A 21,542-nucleotide genomic window follows, 5' to 3' on the forward strand; every position below is an offset into this window, starting at 1 on the left:
TCATGTAGGTTCCCTGGTTGTTTTGAATGGTAAATAAAAAAGCTGTATTTGAGTTGTGGACAGTGCAACCCCTGGTTCCTCTCTCTAACCACTGCATAGAAATCTGTAGAAATTGGAGAAAAAGGAGACCTATGGGATCATCTGAGTCGCCGTGTAGAGGCTCGTGACTCTGTACCCCAGAACCTCAGTGACCTGAGGGCCGCCCTTCAAGAAGAGTGGGACGCCGTGCCTCAGCAGACAACGAGTCGACTTGTGAGCAGCTTGAGACGTCGTTGTCAAGCTATAATTGACGCTCAAGGGCGCATGACGAGTCGTTGAGATTTTTTTGCTGGGGTAAACCCACCAAGGAAATCACCATCGCATGCTTCGACTTAAATGCCCTACTTTCATGACATAACATCACTGTAGTGTGAACCTTTTTACATTTTCCCTGAATTTCACCCGAAAGCCAACTATCCCTAACTTTTTGTGAGTAGTGTATGTTGCAGGAGGCTGCAATGTGCCACATTTATCACCAGAGGGCAGTAAAAGCGCTCTGCTTTCCGACTCCTGTCCCCTGCACACGAATCATCACCCAGAACAGAGATGGGCTGGAGGTCTGATACATGGATTTGAAACTCAAAATACTAAATAAAATACTACAAATGATAGAAAGTAAGGCGAGGTTGTGATGGTTCGACCTGACTGACTTTTAATAAACATTTAAAATATTTACATCATCAGTAATTTACGGTATCAGATTATATTACATGAAAATAGGTTAAAACATCTTCTGCACATTTTAATACATTTTAAATGACTTACTGTAGAGGTCGGCGATATGGCAAAACTTTCTCACGCTACACGATCACGCTTATACGTTTCTTTTTTATTTTAGATTTGATAAATTAGAGCAAGGAAAAAACACAAGTAGTGCCATATTTAACAATAATAAAATGTGGCCTGCTCAAATGTTATGGCACTTTTTTTGTTTTAAGTTTTAATATTTTAAGCTCATAAGATGCAGCTTGCTGTTTGGATATAGACTATTTTTCTGGATGTTTAATGTGTGAGATTTTAATGCCTAGGGAGTAACAGAATTGTTTTATTAAATAATAAATATATTCAATGTGTTTTTAACATTAGTGAAATTACTGCAGAGGGTAGGGCTAAGAGGTAAACACAGTTTCTCACAGCCACGGACACCAAGCCACAAGCTAATGTCAGAAACTCTACCAGCATATAAAACATATCCCTGTAAGACAAACTCTAAAGAGCACCTCCATTATAGGCTTCCCGCTAAAGCCTGAGTAGATCAACAGATCAATATGATGATCAGAATCAGAATCAGAACCAGAACCGAGCTTTACTGGCCGGATCAATACAAGGAATTTGGTTTTGGTTACAGGAGCTCACAGAGTACAGCATCAGACACTCACACACAGGGAATAAGATAAAATATAAAAATATAATGAAATAAAATAAAACCTGCATTCCTACCATCACTCACTCAGACACACACACACACACACACACACACACACACAGTCATACCTGTAAACCTTACATTGTGTAAAGTATGAGTCTAAAGTTAAAGTGCTGAGTGCAGCAGCAGGTAAAGGGCGTATAGTGGCAGAGAAAGGGGTCAATGAGGTCACAGTCAGATAGTTGGGGTAACACGGCAGGTGAGTGGGGTAACAGTCAGATAGGTGGGGTAATACGGCAGGTGAGTGGGGTAATAGTCAGATAGGTGGGGTAATACGGCAAGTGAAAGGGGTAACAGTCAGATAGGTGGGGTAATACGGCAGGTGAGTGGGGTAACAGTCAGATAGGTGGGGTAATACGGCAGGTGAGTGGGGTAACAGTCAGATCGGTGGGGTAATACGGCAGGTGAGTGGGGTAACAGTCAGATAGGTGGGGTAATACGGCAGGTGAGTGGGGTAACAGTCAGATAGGTGGGGTAATACGGCAGGTGAGTGGGGTAACAGTCAGATAGGTGGGGTAATACGGCAAGTGAGGGGGGTGACAGTCAGATCGGTGGTGTAATACGGCAGGTGAGTGGGGTAACAGTCAGATAGGTGGGGTAATACGACAGGTGAGTGGGGTAACAGTCAGATCGGTGGGGTAATACGGCAGGTGAGTGGGGTAACAGTCAGGTAGGTGGGGTAATACGGCAGGTGAGTAAGATGCTAGAACGAACACTGGTTTGAGCGGCAGGTCCAGAGGATGGAGCTGAGCTTGATACTGTATACGGGTTTAGGTAGAAGTGCAGTTTGAAGCTGGAATCGTTTCGTGTGATATTTTAACTGATGGCTTGTGGGAAGAAGCTCCTCTATAGCCTGGATGTCCTGATCCTCATCTGAGGGAAGGAGCTGGAACAGGTGGTGTTGCGGGGTGAGAGGGGTCTGTGGAGATCTCCTGGTTCTACAGGCACACAGTTCCAGTTCATGATCAGTGTTACTGAGATCTGTTGAGGGACGATCAAACTAATAATATCCTCAGCAGTAAAACATGAACACAAGCGATAGGCTTAGCATCAGGGCTGTGCTGGACCCATGGGGACTGTGGGAGCAGCAATGGGCGAAAACAGGGAATGTTGAGAATTTTGGAACTTCATTTAAATGATGAACTTTGTGCCAACTAAGGTTTTTTTTCGCCCTGTCACGCATGGTAAAGGAATACGTTACTGAACACATTTATCACAGTGTATTCAGCCTTCTGCCATCGCTACATGGGGCAGTTGTGGGCTGGAGGTTAGGGAGCTGGCCCTGTGACCAGAAGGTCACCGGTTCGATCCCCAGAGCTGACAGCACGTGACTGAGGTGTCCTTGAGCAAGACGCCTAACCCCCAACTGCTCCCCAGGTGCTGTGGATAGGGCTGCCCACCGCTCTAGGCAATTGTGCTCACTGCCCCCTAGTGTGTATGTGGTATTTTTTGCCCCATTTGTGGGATTAATAAAGTATCACTTAACTTACTTCTCCACAGTGCTCTGTAGACAGAGAGTAAACCGAGTCATGTGTGGAGCTATTTCAGCTCCACAAACAGCCAAGAATGGTTAGGAGCTGTGGCAACACAACAAACCTCGTGAAACACTTCAGGTTAACCCACAACACAGAATACAAGGCATTTATGATGAGGCGGACCAGAAGAGGAGAGCACAGTGACAGGTGCTGCTGCTACGGCAAGACAGGCGCCTCTGGCGGAGTCCTTCAGTGCTGCAGGCAGGCGCTATCCAGGTGCAGAGGAAGGAAATGTGGAGCTTTAATCGGCACCAAGTGGTGTTGCTGTTGGAGCTGTTCAGATTAATAAATATGGTTATGATATAAGTAACGAAATAAACACATGCTTCAACAAACAGCTGCACGAGTTCAGCTTGGAGTAATAATGTGTGCATCACTGAGAATCTCACACAGGCTAAAAAGCCTGGATTCATTCAGGTAAGGCTTCCTAAAGAGTCGATCACTTAAAGTGGATTACATAGACTAGGCGTCATTAAATTATTCAGAGCACATGGTGAACTTATAATATAAATATATACTAGAAAAGATGAATTAAAAAATAAACATTAGCTATAAAATACCTATTATATATACTATATATTGAAGGGGGCAGTCGTGGGCTGGAGGTCAGGGAACCAGCCTCGTGACCAGAAGGTCGCCGGTTTGATCCCCAGAGCTGACAGCACGTGACTGAGGTGTCCTTGAGCAAGACACCCAACCCCCAACTGCTCCCCGGGTGCTGCAGATTGGGCTGCCCACCGCTCCAGGCAAGTGTGCTCACTGCCCCCTAGTGCGTGTGTATTCACTAGTGTGTATGTGGTGTTTCACTTCACGAATGGGTTAAATGCAGAGGTGAAATTTCCCCGTTGTGGGACTAATAAGGGAATCTTAATTACAATCAGTCTAATTCCAAGTTATAAATAACTCAGAACTTTTTTTTTTTTTTTACATTTATCAGACACATTAGGTGTATTTGCACAAAGTACTGGTATCGGACCGTTACCAGCCTGAATTTTACTCTGTATCGGATCGGAGAGCAGCTCGGTGGTATCGAACATCGGTACCGCCCAGCTCTGTGCGCGCTGTAAAGGCAGGAACTGAATAAACGCGTCAGACTGCTCCACCTCCACAGAGGCGCACACGACTCCCTTTTAGGGAGATTTATCGCTCGACGTTTCAAACAGTCGCGCAGATTTCCAACCATTCGCAAATCCCAGTTTCTTTAGTTAAGATCAAGAGTGATATATCGGTACAGAGGTCCAAAAAAATCGTGAATATTAATCGTTTTCGACGTTAATAGTGCATCTGGAGGCGCCGTCTCCCCCCGCGGTGAAGCGTTTTGGTTCGGTCCGGCGCTGTGCTGTATGCGCGGGAGGAGAGAAGCGTGTTTAAGCTGCTAAAGAAGAGCATTAAAACTCCGGTAAGACCCGTTAAAACGGTACATTTTAAATATTGGTAGCGATTAAACCCGATGTGTGACCGGGGAGCGTGTCCGAGTGGCGAATTAGGTGTGTATTTTCATTCCGTGCGTTGGTGTCAGACCCTCAGGTCACAGGTAGCGAGTTAGCATCGAGGTCTGCGAAATAAAGCCAGCTGACCCGACCCGGTTCGGCGGACCTCCATGCAGCGAACTCACGATGAAGTTGATCTCACGGTTTGCACGCTGAACTGCCCCAGTGAGTGAACAGACTTCTCTGCAGGGCTGTTTGAAAACGGCCCTTCTACACCCACCGCCACTTTATTAGGTACAGTAAAAGGCTAGACCCCCTTTTTCCTCCAGAACTGCTTTAATTCTTCTTGTCAGACTTTCAACAAGGTGTTGGAAACGTTCCTCAGAGATTCTGGTTGGTGGTTTGAGTTCCTGTCGCCTTTCTATCATCTGGAACCAGTCTGCCCGTTCTCCTCTGACCTCTCACATCAACAAGGCATTTTTTCGTCCACACAACTGACCGCTCACTGGACATTTCCTCTTTTTCGGACCGTTCTCTGTAAACCCTAGAGATGGTTGTGCGTGAAAATCCCAGCAGATCAGCAGTTTCTGAAATACTCAGACCAGCCCGTCTGGCACCAACAACCACGCCACGTTCAAAGCCCCTTAAATCCCCTTTCTTCCCCGTTCTGATGCTCGGTCTGCACTTCAGCAAGTCGTCTTGACCACCTCTACATGCCTAAATGCAGTGAGTTGCAGCCGTGTGATTGGCTGATTAGCTATTTGTGTTAACGAGCAATTGAACAGGGGTACCTAATAAAGTGGCCGGTGAGTAAATTCAGGCAGTTCTTCTGCAGGTTGGGTTTCCGGTGCCGTGACGGGCCTTTGCTTTCTGTTAAACTGAAGTTAAAACTGTCTTCTGTCTGTTGCAGGGAGCTTCCTTACATCCACGTTGGTTAAATATGGCACGAGATTACAAACCTGGAGATCTCATCTTCGCCAAGATGAAGGGCTATCCTCACTGGCCAGCGAGGGTGAGCTGCAGTCCGCTGCTTAAAAGACTGACCAAAAAAAATCTAATGTATACATTTAACCCTAAGCGTAGTCGCACAGCCAAGACGTGTATGTAGTTTTACCTGTCAATTAAAAAGTCATGAAAGTGTACTGCATTAGGGGCAGTCGTGGGCTGGACGTTAGGGAAGGTCGCCGGTTTTGGTCCCCAGAGCCGACAGCACATGACTGCGGTGTCCTTGAGCAAGACACCTAACCCCCAACTGCTCCCCGGGCGGATTGGGCTGCCCACCGCTCCGGGCAAGTGTGCACACTGCCCCCTAGTGAGTGTGTGTGCTCACTAGTGTGTATTTAAATGCAGAGGTTGTGGGAATAATAAGGGTCATTTAATCTCAATCTAGTCTTAACATCTCCGGTGCAAAAACGAAAGAAGGAAAAAATGTTTTAAAACGGGCAGTCGTGGGCTGGAGGTCAGGGAACTGGCCCTGTGACCGGAAGGTCGCCGGTTCGATCCCCAGCGCTGACAGTCCGTGACTGAGGTGTCCTTGAGCAAGACACCTAACCCCCCAACTGCTCCCTGGGCGCTGCGGATTGGGCTGCCCACCGCTCTGGGCAAGTGTGCTCACTGCCCCCTAGTGTGCATGAGGTGTTTCACTGCATGGATGAGTTAAAAAAAAAAAGTCACTTAATTTTAAAACATGCTTACATTTCGAGTTACAGGGGGAAAGTGAAGCATTTCTGTAGCAAGTTACTGGAGAATGGAGATGCTGTTAGATTGGCATTAATGGGGAATTACTCAGATTTCAGCACAATTAAACGACGTGAGATGTAAACACAGACATTCAGTGTTTTAGTGTGAAATGCTGAGTTCTGAAGAGACAATGGCGAAGCAAAATGGATCTTTTAGGGGAAAAAAAGTGATTTCAGGTTTTGTTTTTAACAAAACTTTCCATTACTTATGGATGTGCTGTGTTTGAGTTTGTCTCCTTATAATGCCACCCTTTCCCTTTCCCTTCCATTCCTCATTAGATCGATGAAGTGCCAGATGGTGCTGTGAAGCCGTCCAATATTAAGTTCCCCATCTTCTTCTTTGGAACCCATGAGACGTAAGTATGCAGGGCTTGGCTTTGTCTGTATTGCATTGTTCAATCTGCTTTATTCAGAGTTCCTTTCCCCGTGTTTCAGCTCTGCGCAGTTGGAGATATCCAAACAGTTCATCTGATGAGTGAGTTCAGCTGCTGTAAGGGTCACCCGTTGCTGACATAAGCTAGTCGGTCAGCTCTATTCCTCCCAATACCTTTGGGATGGAGCGGCTTTTGGGATCTAAAACTGATCATCCATCGGTTCCTGACCTCACTAATGCTCTTGTGGCGGAATGCAATCAAATCATCATAGCAAGGTTCAAACATTTAGTACAGAACCCTCGCAAAAGAGTAGATCAGGGGTATTTAATTAAAATTCAGTAAGATCCAGTTAGAGAGCTATTCCTCAATGAATGTCCGGAATATCATAATATCTTACCTTGCCTCGTGATTCCCCTCGTGTCAGGGAAACAGCACCACAGTGTCGCTGTTTCGTACATCAGCAGTCTGTTGCGCTTTATGAATGCCTGCCTGAATTGTTCATAATTGTGCGTAATTGTGTTAATGCTTTCAGAGCCTTTTTGGGTCCCAAAGACATCTTCCCTTATTTGCCAAACAAAGAGAAATATGGGAAACCCAATAAAAGAAAAGGCTTCAATGAAGGGCTGTGGGAGATTGAAAACAACCCTAAAGTGGAACTTGATGGCCAGAAGGTACGGTATATTTTTTTTACATACCTCTGAAGACAGTAAATCAATAAATCTTCACTGCAGTTGTTATTCCATGCATTTTCTGTGTTTATACATTTGGAATATATTTAAATATTTGACAAGCCAATGGGAGACGATGTCAAAAATTAGCGAATGAGCCCAGATGATGTTCTCATAGACTCCCAGCTATTCCTACTACTAATACTACTGCTATTAATATTAGTAGTAGAATAACTCTGTAGGTAGTTTGACCAGAGAAGGACGGGTCCCCCCTGGTGAGCCTGGTTCCGCCCAAGGTTTCTTCCTCAGCTCTGAGGGAGGTTCTCCTTGCCGCTGGCGCCCCTGGCTTGCTCACCTGGGGGTTTTACATTCTTGTTAAAACTCTCTTTTCTGGAATTCTGTGAAGCTGCTTTGTGACAACATCCGTTTTAAAAAGCACTACAAATAAATTTGATTTGATGGACATCATTTTTGTGTGAAATGTGTAAATACATTTTTTTGCTTGACTACTGTTTACACTGCGCTGTGGCGGTCCAACTGATTTAGATCCATCTTTCCCATACAGTCCATGCACTGATATACCCGACCTGGCCCTGAAGGACAAACCTGCAGCCGTTGTTTGCGTGGTCATGTGCGCTGCCTAGATGCCTGTGACGGCTTGATTTGTTTATTTATTTCTGAATTTATTTTGTCATCCAGGTGATGGCAGTGGAAGCGGTTTCTGATAAAGATTCGGACAGCAGCCCTGAGGGGGATGTCGAGGGAAATGAAAAGACTCAGGAGAAGAGGAAAAAGTCCACTAAAGTATGCTTCTTTCATTCACAGAGGAACTCTGCGTGTGGCAGGGGTTCCTTTACCTCAGTCAACCAGCAAGTAGACGTTTTGCTCTTCTGTCATCCAACAGTAACATTTAGCCAGACAGATCTCGGCTGTGTTGGATGCTGGAACAGTGCAAAGCATATCCTGACTGGTACCCCATGGGTGGGAAACCCCAAGCTGTGGTACTTCTTTTGGGATACGTCCATCTGCGTCTGGATATCCAGCAGATGTTCTGTACCTACAGTTTCAGGGCATGATGTTGATTTTGATGTCTTGTTGTTAGCACAACACTTAGGTAGCTGGTGGGTTTCATCACTCGAGATGGCCAATAACTACCACAGGGCCATTTGACTGGCATGCCTTGAAACTACAGGTGTGCAACCACTGCTTGCTCTCCAGGTCTCTAGATGGACGACGTCCCTGTTTGTTGCTGTAAACGCGTTCTGGGCCCTGAGAGTGAGGTGGGCCTGTTGATTTAACTCCTGCACCGTGGGGCCCTGTGTGTTTGGACTTGTACAGGTGGCTGGAAGTGAGGCAGGGGAGGAGGAGGAGGAGGAGGAGGAGGAGGAGGAGGAGGAGGAAAGTGATGGCATGGAGGTGTCTGAACAGGGCCCTCTTGTGGAGGAAGTATGTACTGCTGGCGTCTGCATGGGAAGCTGTGACTCTGCAGTGTTTTCATTTCTTTATTCATGTTTTCCATCATGTCAAGATAACTGCATGTGACACTTGGTGAGTGGGAATTATTAGCCGGGAGATTTGCCTAGGTGGCACATGTGTTGATTCTAAGCCCCTAGGTTAGGATGGTGAGGGTTGCTTCTGTCAGTTTTCTTCTGTTGCTGGTCTCTGGCTTCGGATTTGGGGCAGTGCTTCCCTGCTGCAGAGAAAAATGACTAGGTGCAGACAGACCTGTTCGCCTCTCCTTACTCAGATCACTCAGTAGCTCCTTGCACATATCTATTGTTATTAGGGGTGCATCGATACACAGTTTATGAGCCAACACAACAATTAATACATTTTCGGCCTAAAAAATAAAATTCTGATTATTGTATCTAACTTTCGGCTCTGTTCCTGTGTCAAACCTTTAATAATAATAATAATATTAATAATAATAATTACATTTTCTTGTTTCTCATATTTGGCACATAATGTATCAGCTGGCAATATATCGGCCACTGTCGATTATTATAGCTGAAAATGGTCATGATTGTGCACAATCAGTGAGGTGTTTGTTTAGCCATTTCTTCTTGCACGATTATCATTCTGGAAATTGTCCCAATCATAGTCTGACTCTAATGGTCAATACCTGGAATCAGCGGACTAATTGCAGAAATGGGAAGAATTGCATGCTTTACCCCAGGATCCCATTCCTCATTCATCCTTACTCTTCCAAACTCAATATATTGTCAGTCATTTCTTTATTTTGGACCTTTTGTAAGGTTTTCCTGTTTTTAACATCATGTACATCTGAGTTGTTTCACCCAAAACTCTGTTTTCCCTTTTTGTTTCTTGTCTAAAAAGGTAAGTTTTAAAAATCAAGCTAAAGTTTTAATATAGGGGAGAGCTGGGCACGACCTCACCCAGAGAAAAATGTAACGCCGATTTTTAAACGTATTTCACATCATCAAATGCACTTTTCCTTCATTTTTGTTTTAGTTTGTTTTTGTCACAGAAGTCCGATATTATTTTATTTACCTGTTGTTAACTTGCGGCACGGTGGCGTGGGGGGTAGCGCTGTCGCCTCACAGCGAGGAGGGCCTGGGTTCGATTCCCTGGCCGGGTGACCGGGGTCCTCTCTGTGTGGAGTTTGTTCTCCCCGTGTCTGCGTGGGTTTCCTCCGGGTTTTCCGGTTTCCTCCCACAGTCCAGACATGCAGTCAGGCCAATTGGATGTGCTTCACTCTCCCCTGTATCACGAAACTTCAGAATCTGCTCTAACGGTCTCAAACTGTCTTATTCAAACCGATCGTCGCTTTGCAAACTCATAATAAAACCGGCGGTTGGTGAATTTTGGAATGCCTTCTGCGACTGAATCCGGCCTCTTTTCTTTAGACAGGATTTTTTTTATACATGCCTAAACTATCGTCCAGTTGCTTTGCTGTTCTTCATTTAAAAAACAAATACAGCCAAATCCCTACGTTTTGATCTTGTGAGTGGTGGAAAGTTAGCGGAAGACTTTTTGTGGGTTAAGGGTTGAAAACGGGTTTGAATATGATCGGTTTCAGACTTTTTGGGAGCAGGCAGGTCGTGCAGCTTACCAGGTGATATTCAGGCTGTAACTGCTGGGTCACTGGCATCTCTGGCTGTGTCCTGTTGTTTTAATAGTTGTATTTCATTACTCCCAGGACTCTCCGCAGAAAGACCCGACAGATGGTGCCAAAGCTAAAAGAGGAAGGAAGAAAAAGGTAAGAATTTGGTTTCAGGTCATATTCAGTACTCTTAGTACTACATTTCAGTATCTAAAGTAGTCGGTCTCATCAGCTTCAATGAGCCTATTTATTTATTTATTTATTGGCTTCTAAAAGAATGTATTCAGAAGTATTGTTCAGTTGATTTCAAAGCAAAGGTATTGTCATCAAAATTGTTTTAAAAATAGAGCCCTAATTACAATGTTTAATGTTTTTATGATGAACGACACAATATTTAAAAACAACAAATAAAAATAAGTGAAAAATGTAGATGGATGACCTATTCCCAAACTGAGCTAGTAGTTCAGTATTCTGCTTAGGGCTATGCAATATGGTAAAATACCTTATTACATATTGCAGTTGTTTGGCTGTGTATTGCAGGTGACTTGCAACTTTGTTAATTAATGTTTATATCGTGCAGTCCTACTGCTACGGTGAGTGAAACCATTAAAATATTTAAAAAATCATTAAAGTTGTCAGAGACGCTCAGAACATCCTGGCAGGGATATAATTATAGAATTTGGGCTCCAGACCAGCAAATTGGGAAAAGAATGTGTCGTCTGTCACAAGCCGTATATTTCACCACATCTATTGTTTTGTGAGGTTTTTTTGTTCGTTTGTTTGTTTTTTTCTCAGAGTGAAGCTGATCAGGACTCGGAGAAAGAGGATGGCTTGGCTAGTTCCACCTCCAGCCCTATCGGTAAAGCTTTTTAATGCTGTATTAACTAGTGTTAGATTTATGTCTTCTGTTGTTGGCTAGAGGTGCTCTACACTGACCTCTGTATGAGTTTATACACTACTCAAAAAGCCGGAAACATTTGGCTTTCGGATTAAATTTTCAGGATGAACCTAAAATGCACTCTAACCTTTACAGGTGAACTTAACGTGACCTTCTCTAAACTTCTGAATGCACACATTCAGCTGTTCAGTGTTTCAGTGCTTTTTGCACAACTTGCTGTTCTCTAATGAGGAGCTTAACAGCGAGGTGGTTGTGGTGGTGGCGTTACAGTGTGGGCAGGTGTGTCCAGTCAATACAGAACTGCCCTACACTTTGTGAACGGTACAGTGACTCAGTGGCCCAAACTACTGAATGTCATCGTGCCTCTGCATGAACAACACAGGCCTCATTTCATCTTCATGGACGACGATGCTCCAGCTCATCGAGGTGGCATCGTTGGGGAACGGCTGCTGGAGACTTGGGTACCTCAGATGGAGCGGCCTGCGCTTTCTCCACACCTGAATCCCATAGGAGACCTATGGGATCATCTGAGTCACCGTGTAGAGGCTCGTAACTCTGTACCCCAGAACCTCAATGACCTGAGGGCCGCCCTTCAAGAAGAGTGGGACGCCGTGCCTCAGCAGACAACGAGTCGACTTGTGAGCAGCTTGAGACGTCGTTGTCAAGCTGTATTTGATTCTCAGGGGCGCATGACGAGCCACTGAGACACTGATATTTTTGGGGGGTTTACCTGCCACTGCTGTCGGCTTTTGTTTCAGTAAATTGTTTGAGATGAGGAAATCACCACCGCACGCTTCTACTGAAAAGCCCTACTTTCATCACATAACATCACTGTAGTGTGAACTTTTTACGTTTTCCACAAATTTCACCCGAAAGCCAGATATCCCAAACTTTTTGTGAGTAGTGTACATTTGCTGTTCATGTTGCTTATAGATCAGGGAAGCACTATAAGGCAAAAATATTATGTTACGATACTTATGGACATTTTCACTATACCTGATGAAATTTTGACACAAAGCAGTAGCGCCACATTTAGAAATTGCAGATGGTCGCTGTTCTTTGCTCAGAAAAGTGTCCTGAGATGTAACTTATGATGGCGATAAAATATCACCATATTGCCCACCTCTAACATTGGTCATTCACAGGTCATTATTTATTAAGATGTACACATGCAGATGTGTTAATGACCCAAAGGGGTCATTTACACCCACAAACAGGAATGTAAGTGAATTACAATGACTTTAAAATGTTTACATCTTAATTTAATTATGCAGAAATTCTAAACAATTAGTGGATTTTCTAAGTCTAAAAGTTCAATTCTGAGCAAAAAATCTGAATTGGAGCAATAAGGTTTGTTGTTTGAGTACTTTAATCCCAGTTTAGTGATTAGATATCGGAGTGTTGCTGTGCTGAACATCTTTTCCACAGCGTTTTGTGTTTTGACACAAAATTGAGTGTCAATATTCAGTGTGTGTGTTTTTTTTCCTCTCAGGTGGGGAAGCACCAGTTCCAAAACGGAGAGGCCGGAAGTCCAAAGCAGAAAAAATGCTTTTGCAGCAGCAGTCTTCACACGGGTCAGCTAATGACATGTGAGAGCTGTGTTTTCGTGTTCGTCTGTGGTTTGGATCGTAAATGATTGTGACTAATGCTTCATTACATTAGTAGAAAATCAAGTTTACCCGTTTTCCCCCTTGCCTGAAATGTAATTGATCAAGGTGTGTTTGTTAATCTGGTGTTTGTGTGTTTAAGGTTTAAGATAAGGTATCTAAATGGACAAGTGCAGACAAAATTCACACTTCAAGACCACTGCTCCTGCTGCTGTGTTCAGCTCTGTGAACGTACCTTTGTCCATGTCTGTGTACAGCAGTAGGTCATACTGTGTCAGAAGCCAAGTAGCAGATGTACAAGGAATTTCTCTTGGTGTAGGTGCCAAAATAAAATAAAATGAAATGGAAAGATGATAAGAAAAGAGATTGTAGCGCTGCCTGTGCTGCCCTGGGCTCAGGAAAAGACGCTGGAGTCAGGACTGAAACTCGCAGCGGCCAATTAACATGATTTCTCTTTCCAGGCAAATACAAAATCTCACCAAATCAAAGCTGGCCACTTCTCCGTGTGTTCAAAACTAGGTTTTCAGGCCTTTTCTCCAAAAGCATTTTTTTTTCTACTGCTTTCCTCTCCTCCTCTCAGTTCCCTCTCTGCTTTTTTTTTTTTTTTTTAACCCTTCTCCCCAGTTTACCAATTTAATTGTTTCCAATTCCACCTGCTAGTTAGGACTCCCCCTAATCCCGTGATGCTATCAGTGCCAGGAGGACGAAGGCAGCACAGGCTTCCTCTGAAACCTGTGAAACCAGCCACCGCATCTTTTCAAACTGCCGCTCACGCGACGTCATGGGACAGCCGGACGCGCTCGGTGGAAAGCGCCAACCGCCAGTTCTCTTACGCCAGCTAACAGACACCTGTTGGGGGAGGGGGGGGGACATCCTGCCACCCAGAGAGAGCGAGGCCAATTGTGCTCTCTATGGATGGCTGATCCCCAGGGGCTGAACTCGCGATCTCCTGCTCTGCTCTTTTTAAAGGCGCCCACGCTGCTGTCGCCAGATCAGCGTCGGCTGGCTCTAATTAATTAAGGGCACCTGAGCAGATTCGGGCCCTGACGACGGACGTATGCCACAAAGATATACTCTCTAAACGTGTGAATAGTACAAAAGCAGTTTGTAATATAACGAATGTGCAGCTAAAATTGAGCCCCAAATATAAATTCAGTAATATAAATGTGTATTGCATACAAAGTACATACGTTCTTGTTCAGGAGCATTAGGCATGGGATATAGCGTGTTTATGTACATTAAGGTCAGTTTAATAAAGTAATAATAGAGGAGTAAACGTCTTTACGTTTGGGTGGAGAGCCACCAGCTGATTATTTTCTTGCAGATCACATTGTTCGTTATAGCTTTCGCTCGGCATGTGAACATGCAGAGCCAAACCAGACGGACAAGGAGGATGTGGTGATGGACTGTAGTGTAGAACTGGACCAGCATTGCTTAAGGCAGCTGTCTCATGGAGTACAAGCAGATAGTAAAGAGATTGCTCAACATCCTCGCTTGGTTTGAAGTAAGGCTGTGATGATTTAGACATGCAGTTAGCACCGTGCGTGTTGGTGGGCTTGCGTTCCTAGTTTGCCACATCAGCGTCATCGCTCCAGTTTGAAGTGAACTTCAAACAGCAAATATTCTTCTCAGACTGCAAGCTGTCACAGACAACCCTAGTTTAAATTTTCAGAGAGCGAGCACCTCGACAAGAAGTAGCAGGAACAGATGAGCAGCAGCCCAATGAGAGCGTGAGCGAGAATGCTCAGGGAGCGAGGCGTGAGCAACCGAAACGGAGACAAACATGTAGAAGGGGTTATTGGAGAAAAGCAGATCTGTGAATATTGACCGTTGCAGCTGCCGTCCACCACTTTGGCTGGATTTAGAGTCTCTTGGGTGAATATTCACACCAGCCTTCTCCTCTGTGCTGGCAGTGGCTGATACGGACCCAAGAAAGTGAGGGAGCAGTAGGGCTAAGAAAAGAGCAGGTTTGAAAATAATTCAAAATGGCATAATTTATACAGCATGCTGAATACTGTACATGCTGTATGCTGCTTTTCGCATTATCTATGCAGTAATTTAACTTTATTACATGATGAAGTAAGCAAGCTCGCCTCAGGACCAGGGGAAAAAACTGAGTGCAACAGCATTTGGACAAACTGTTTTCTTTCATGTGGAGTTTGCATGTTCTCCCCATGTCTGCGTGGGGTTCCTCCGGGTTCTCCGGTTTCCTCCCACAGTCCAAAGACATGCAGTCAGGCCAATTGGACGTGCTGAATTGCCCCTGGGTGTGAGTCTGAGTGACTGTCTGTGTCTGTTTGTCTGCCCTGTGATGGATATCCTGCCTTCCGCCCGATGACCGCTGGGATAGGCTCCGGCACTCCCCTGCGACCCTGACGGCGAAGCGGCTTAGAAAACGGATGTTTTCTTTGATTTCACTGTCATTCGTGTGTCGATATAAGACTGAATCTGAGGATATTCGGCCCTGACTGGGTGGATTCGTCAGTGCTTATCTTCTGTTGAATTGACCACTTTGCATTTGCAGTTTATCCTGAAGATAGCTCTGGCTGTATCCTTAAATATTTAGTGAGAGCTGTTTGTCCCCCGGTGTCTTTGCCATGCTGAAGAAATTCGTGTTGGTCACACAGTGGTCACTGCTTGCTCCTTTTGGACACAGTCTGTTCATGAGCGGTACACAGCAGCCTGTTTTGAACATGACAAGTTTCTCAAGCTCCAGTTTGGCATATGATGCACTTCTCATACGTTTTTTCACGAGTCAGTGGAATTAATGAGTTGTGCTTTGTCTTTTTCCAAGTAAAAGTTCATGTAGTGTCTTAGCCCCGTGTGTGGTGTGTGTGTTTGCACCTCTACATTAACGACGGCATGTAGTATAAGCGGTGTAGCAGTTCTGAGACTTGGCATTTGCAGTGATGTGTAGTCCAGGACAAGACTATAATTCAGGTCTTACTTCCTCTCCCTCTCAGAGATGCCACTGCAGATGTAGACCGGAAACGCAAAAGAGCCCCTGAGGACAAGAGCAAGTCTTCTGAAGAGGAGGACGAGAGGAGAGCAGATGGGAAGAAAAGAAAGGACGAGAGTAAAAGTGGAAAGAAAGAAACCGAGGCTAAGAGGAGAAAAATTGCCAAGGAGGAGGGCTCGTCTGACTCTGAGGATGAAGCGGTAAGCCTGCACTCTTCATATGATAGAGACGGTAAGCAACATCAGCAGGGCTTCTGCCTACAGGAGCCAGAGAAAAGTAGTGCTGTTCTGCACTTTTCTACAATGTAGGATTGTTAATTTTACATTTTAATTGTGGTTTTAATTGAATTTTTATTTGTACTATATGATAACTTTCTTTTAACAAGTTAAAACCCCAACCCCCCCCTCAAAGTTAACACTAGAGCTGGTCAGTGCAGCATTATATACTGAGGAGGACTCCTTATCCTGGACATGAGGCACTTTACTAGGGCTGTTATTAAATCTGAAACTGAGTGATCGATCAGTTGTTTTGTTGATAAATCAAGTGATCATAACAGCAAACATTTAATTTTACTTCGTATACATAAAATTGACAACAGTAAATGTGCACGTTCGCATGATCCTGCTGGTGTGTTTATTATTTATTAAGCGAACTGTTAACAGCTAAGAAATGTTAATATCTTAGTATCTTTTTTATATATCGCTAGACATCATATTAAAATTGTTATTGGCGAATCCAGTAATCTAGATAAAAATTCTAGGCTAAAGGTTTAGGCAGGCAGCCAGGCAGCACCGTACAGTAACCATAATAAGGGTGTAGACATAAAACCAGAATAAATAAACCACATCCTCCCTACAGGCAGATATACAAACAGAAAAGATACAACAGTCTGTGATAATATCTATAACCTGAGATGAGAGATGCAGGGCAATAATGACTGTACAAGAGTTTAGAGGTGACGGCGTGTAATGACCACAGAATGAATAAATAAATATGTGCTTATATTGTACCTAATAAAGTGTCCAGATGTGCAAGACGTGCAGTGAGGTAAGCAGAAAGTGCTCTATGTGCAGCGCGCTGTCTATATGGGCAGATGAATAGATAAAGACAAGATGAGCATGAGATTCAGATTCAGTCCCCCCCTCTACCCCTCGTCTCTGCTGGTCCCCCTGAGAAGAGCTGAAGAGCCTGATGGCTCTGGGGACAAAGGACCTCCTGAATCTGTGGGTTGAGCAGCTCTGTGACAGCAACCTGCCACTAAACCTGCTCCTCCTGTCCATGATGATGGTGTGTAGTGGGTGGCCATCATCCTCCATAATGGGGAGCAGTTTGTGTAATGTCCTTGTCTCGGCTACCTTGACCACAGAGTCCAGTTCCACACCGACCACTGACCCTGCTCACCTGATCAGCTTGTCCAGATGCATCTCATCTCTCCTTTTTATGCTTCCTCCCCAGCACACCACAGCATAATAAAGAGAGCTGGCAACCATGGTCTGATAGAACATCTGCAGGAAGCTTCTGCAGATGTTCTAAGGACCTCAGCCTCCTCAGGAAGGCTAAATACAAATGCTACTGTCTAAATACAATTCAGTGTGCATGTTATTAATGTCAGCTCTGTTCCAGTCAGTAAATTTACCCATTTCTGGCAAATCACACGCAGTTCTGACCCTCGTTTTGTTATAATTTAAATTTAAGTATATAAAAAGTGTATCATTTGGGAATCTGTATCGAAGACATGGTATGGGTATTCGTGTCTGTGTAGGTATCAGGAAAGTTTTGAGCAAACCTCAGTCATATTCCTGACTGCCAAGTTTTTTTTTTTTGTTTGTTTTATTTTGTTTTTTTAAAAGAAGCGGGTGATGTTATGGCATTAAAGTCTGGGAAGTAAAGTCTGTTGAAAGAGACTAGGGAAGCACTAAACTGCGCTGTGCGGGAATCCCTCGGGACTAGGACTGAGAAACCGTGTTAAAGTGTTTAAGGCAGCTTGCCCTCAAGCGAAAAAAGCAGAAACCCTTCAGACACGCGCTACAAAGCTGGAATCCTATGTGAACGTCTTTCGGGATATTTATTGATTCATTTACTTCATTTTTCCAATAGGTTCTGAAAACTTTATTGGTCTCTTCACTCAGCAACTTGGATATCCTTGGCATGCAACAAATGGAGAGAATAAAACAATCCTGATGTTGTGTGTTTGTTGTGTTGAATTCTGAGCAGAAGCGAAGTGGACAGAGCAAGAAACGGATCCTGAAGCAAGCGGACACGGAGAAGGAAGAGCGGCGCCGCAAACCAGACGAGCTGAAAGAGTAAGGCAGCCTACAGCTGAGCTCACTCACAGATCATTCTTACATCTCTGAGCTGTGGGCTTTCTCACATTTAGCCCTTATAGAAGTCCCCTCCTAGTGCTCAAGACCAGTTTTGAGGAGGGGTTCTGCCTAATCGTTGACCGTTCCTACACAATTAGTTTTTTAATAAGCTGTAAATGTCGTTTCAAGTAGTTTGATGCGAAATGATTAATTGTAGAGAATGTTACTGACTAGGATTTCTTCATAGTGGTGGTGACAGAAACTAGGGTTCACAATATCAACAACTAATTTAGTCATTATTTATTATCCAAAACCACAAGTAAACTTAGATCTATTTATATTTGCTGTTAATAATGGTGCAATAGTGGTAACGGTTCTGTCTTATAGCACCTTGCATGCAACACCTTCGCAATAATGGATTTTAAAAACACATTTTTTTCCCAAAACCTTACCAGGCAGCATATTTGAAGCGTTTGCTGTAATAATTTGTGAGGGAACTTCTAGAGGCAAACTCTTCAGATCTCTGGTTCCCACCACCACGATGAACAATTCTGACTTGGCAAGTTTCTCAACATGTACAATAAATCAGGCTGAACGAGTGATTTCATTCGAACCGTTTATTAAAATAATAAACTCTTGCTGATGTCATCTAACTTCACTTTCCTGCAGATTAGGAAAAGAGGATGCGAAGAAAGATGAAAGGAAAGCAGAGAAAAGAAAGGGTGAGTTAGAGAGTAAATTATGGCTGTTCATTTATTCCAAGAAGTTAATGATACGAATGAATAAGATGGGAGTCGTTTCTATATTATTAGTGATTGTTGGCTTGTTTGCTGAAGTGCTGTGAAAAAAGTATTCGCCGCTTTCCTAATTACTTCTAATCTTTTTCATATTTGTCACACCTGAATGTTTCAGATCATCAAACTATTTTTAGACAAACACACAATTCTGTTTTTAAACGATTTCATTTATTTAAGCGAACGCGCTGCTCCGTCCTTCCCAGCCCTGTGTGAAAATGTAAATGCCCCCTTAGCAACCTGTTCAAAATCAGTTCACTGTTGGGTTCAATTTCACCAGCCACATCCATCCACATGATTGCTGTCAGGCCTGTTGAATCTAAACAGCACTTAAATAGTGTGAAGCAGACTAGAAGGTCTCCAAAAGCGCATGATGTTATGCTTCATTTGAAAGAGATTCAAATGCAGATTTTAAACAGCCATTGGAAGTCATTGAAATCTAGGTTGGGCCATTGGGCTCTGAGACTCCCCTGAGCCACAGTGAGAGCCGTTAGAGTTTAAGTGGAGAAAACCTAATGCAGCTGTAACCCTTTCCACAAATGGCCAGCTTACCGGGATTTCACTGTTTCCACAATAAGAAATGCACTTGGTAAACTGGCATCCATGGCAGAGTGGCAAGGTGCAAACCACGGCTGACCAAAAGAACACAAAGGCTCGTCTTGCATTCTGCAAAAACCGTGTAGGTGGTCCCCAAGACTTTTGGGATAATATTCTGTAGACTGAGTCAAAGAAGGAACTTGGGTGGAAGGAATGGGTCCTTTTTACATCTTGCGTAAAGATAACTCTGCATTCCACCGTAAGAGCATCATACCAGCAGTCAGACATGGTGGTGGTAGTGTGATGGTCTCATAAAGGCTTTGAATGAATCTTTAACTTCACTAAATGAGTGATCAATTAAAAGCTGTGTTAGAGGCAACACAAGTAAGCATTCATATGTGACAAGTTGGCTAAAACGGAAGAAATCGGGTGAAAGGCACGCTTTTCACAGCACTTTGTAGAAGAGGGTGTTTTTTTCAGGCCTGTGTGCTTTTCTTGTTCTCAACACAGAAGTGTCAACTGAGTCCAGGCTGCAGAGATTACACGGGGAGATTAAGATTTCACTGAAGATCGATAACCCAGTGAGTCCATATTGTTTACATCTTCACTACTTCGGTCTTGGCGGGCGCTCGGCCAGTTCACGCTGGCGTTAAGCTTAAGATCTCTGTATATGACAGCTATTAAGGTTCCTGCAGCCTTGGATTTCCAGCCTTAGGCACGCTGGGAATTGGAAGAGAACTAAAATAATGACCTAGGAGTCCACGAAAACTGGATAGAAAGCCTCAAAGTTAGAGCCATGCGTATTAAAAACCACTCATGGAAATAAGTAATTGAAGGCAACTTCATTCTGCCGTGTGCTGGGCAATAGTGTGAACCTGTGAATTATTCCTTTTACGTAAACTTGTCCCGTCGTCACGGGTTCAATGAAACAACAAATAAGCTTGGTTATATGTTTAATGCATGCTTCAATGTTAATGAGACTGTCTTGCGAGAACTTGGTTTACTGGCAGTGTAACAAGTGCTGTAACTTTGAAGTTGAGGCTTCAGTTTTATACTTTTAGGCATCAAACAGCCTGGGATACAACAGCCTGGGATAAAGCCAAATACTCACACTTTAGAACTGCTTATTCTGTCTGAAGTAGAAAAAATGAAGCCTCAAGGAGGCAGATCATCCCTCCTCTGCAAAACCTGCTTTCTCTTTTTCATAATCAAACACTGAGTGGAAATGTGCGCACCTCATAAGCACATATTCGCTTGTAATTAGTGTATTAACTCAGGACTTGAGGACAAACTCATAGCTGGGGTGTTGGCTCAGGCCTAACGTTTTAGCTTGGGGTTAGACAGCAAGCGTTGCACCAGTAATGGCATGTCCACTCATCTGCGCTAGGGATGTGCGTGGTTGCTTTAAGGGTTTTGTTTTAACAGGACTGTAAACCGTAAGATTTCCTCATGTTTGAATGTGCCCAAGTGCCTCGTCACAGAGGATGTGTTGCCAAAGATGCGCTGTTAAGGGTGTGACTGAGAGGACAGAGATAGGCGGGTCTGATGGGTCCAGAAGGGTGAAAATATATTTCTCTGACATATTAATGTGTTGAGATGTCGGCCGCTGAAGATGAGGAGATGCCTGTAGGTACACCGTTTCATACCGGTTAGCTGTAGCTTTAGCTCGTTAGCTCGTTTGGTGCAGTTTTTACTATATTGCGTAATTCCACATGACATCCTACTGTTTTCCGTTGTCTTTTCTTGAGAAATAAAACTTTTCAGAAGTTGTTCTGATACCTGATTCCTTCACAATGATGTTTTATCTAACTGTTTATTTTGTTTTACAGGACGTAAAGAAGTGTTTGGTGGCGCTGGATGAACTGGGGTCATTGCAGGTCACCACGCAGCACCTGCAGAAGCACTGCGAGCTCATAGCCACTCTGAAAAAGGTGCGTTGCTGGGCTGGAAGCTTCCCTTTGCCAAACTGGATAATAAAAAAAAGCCTTTCCTGATCAGGTGATGGATGGATGGATGGATGGATGGATGGATGGATGGATGGATGGATGGATGAGCTGGGATTGAGTTTTCAGTATTAGGTTTTTACCATGTGTCTCTCCAGATCCGCAGGTTCAAGGCCAGCCAGGACGTGATGGATAAAGCCACAATGCTGTACAACAAGTTTAAGAC

The 21,542-nt window shown here is 44.0% G+C and overlaps 1 protein-coding gene across 5 annotated transcripts in view; it reads left to right on the top strand.

The window, feature by feature from the left end:
* The first annotated feature begins 4,108 nt into the window (after window positions 1-4,108).
* The window catches only part of psip1a (PC4 and SFRS1 interacting protein 1a), a 21,300-nt gene continuing 3,866 nt past the window's right edge, over window positions 4,109-21,542 (top strand). The window contains exons 1-16 of one of the 5 annotated variants that reach the window (XM_037538470.1): window positions 4,109-4,399; window positions 4,520-4,655; window positions 5,341-5,442; window positions 6,449-6,525; window positions 7,076-7,214; window positions 7,911-8,015; window positions 8,550-8,657; window positions 10,372-10,431; window positions 11,071-11,134; window positions 12,666-12,762; window positions 15,744-15,939; window positions 17,954-18,042; window positions 18,712-18,764; window positions 19,884-19,954; window positions 21,203-21,304; window positions 21,475-21,542. The exon at window positions 21,475-21,542 is cut by the window's right edge and continues 134 nt beyond it. In XM_037538470.1, the coding sequence (XP_037394367.1) occupies window positions 5,371-5,442; window positions 6,449-6,525; window positions 7,076-7,214; window positions 7,911-8,015; window positions 8,550-8,657; window positions 10,372-10,431; window positions 11,071-11,134; window positions 12,666-12,762; window positions 15,744-15,939; window positions 17,954-18,042; window positions 18,712-18,764; window positions 19,884-19,954; window positions 21,203-21,304; window positions 21,475-21,542 (1,301 nt within the window). In that variant the 5' untranslated portion in view covers window positions 4,109-4,399; window positions 4,520-4,655; window positions 5,341-5,370. The other 4 variants (XM_037538469.1, XM_037538472.1, XM_037538471.1 and 1 more) reach the window with 4 other exon arrangements.

Source organism: Pygocentrus nattereri, chromosome 5 (assembly GCF_015220715.1).
Source record: "Pygocentrus nattereri isolate fPygNat1 chromosome 5, fPygNat1.pri, whole genome shotgun sequence".
NCBI classification, from domain to species: domain Eukaryota; kingdom Metazoa; phylum Chordata; class Actinopteri; order Characiformes; family Serrasalmidae; genus Pygocentrus; species Pygocentrus nattereri.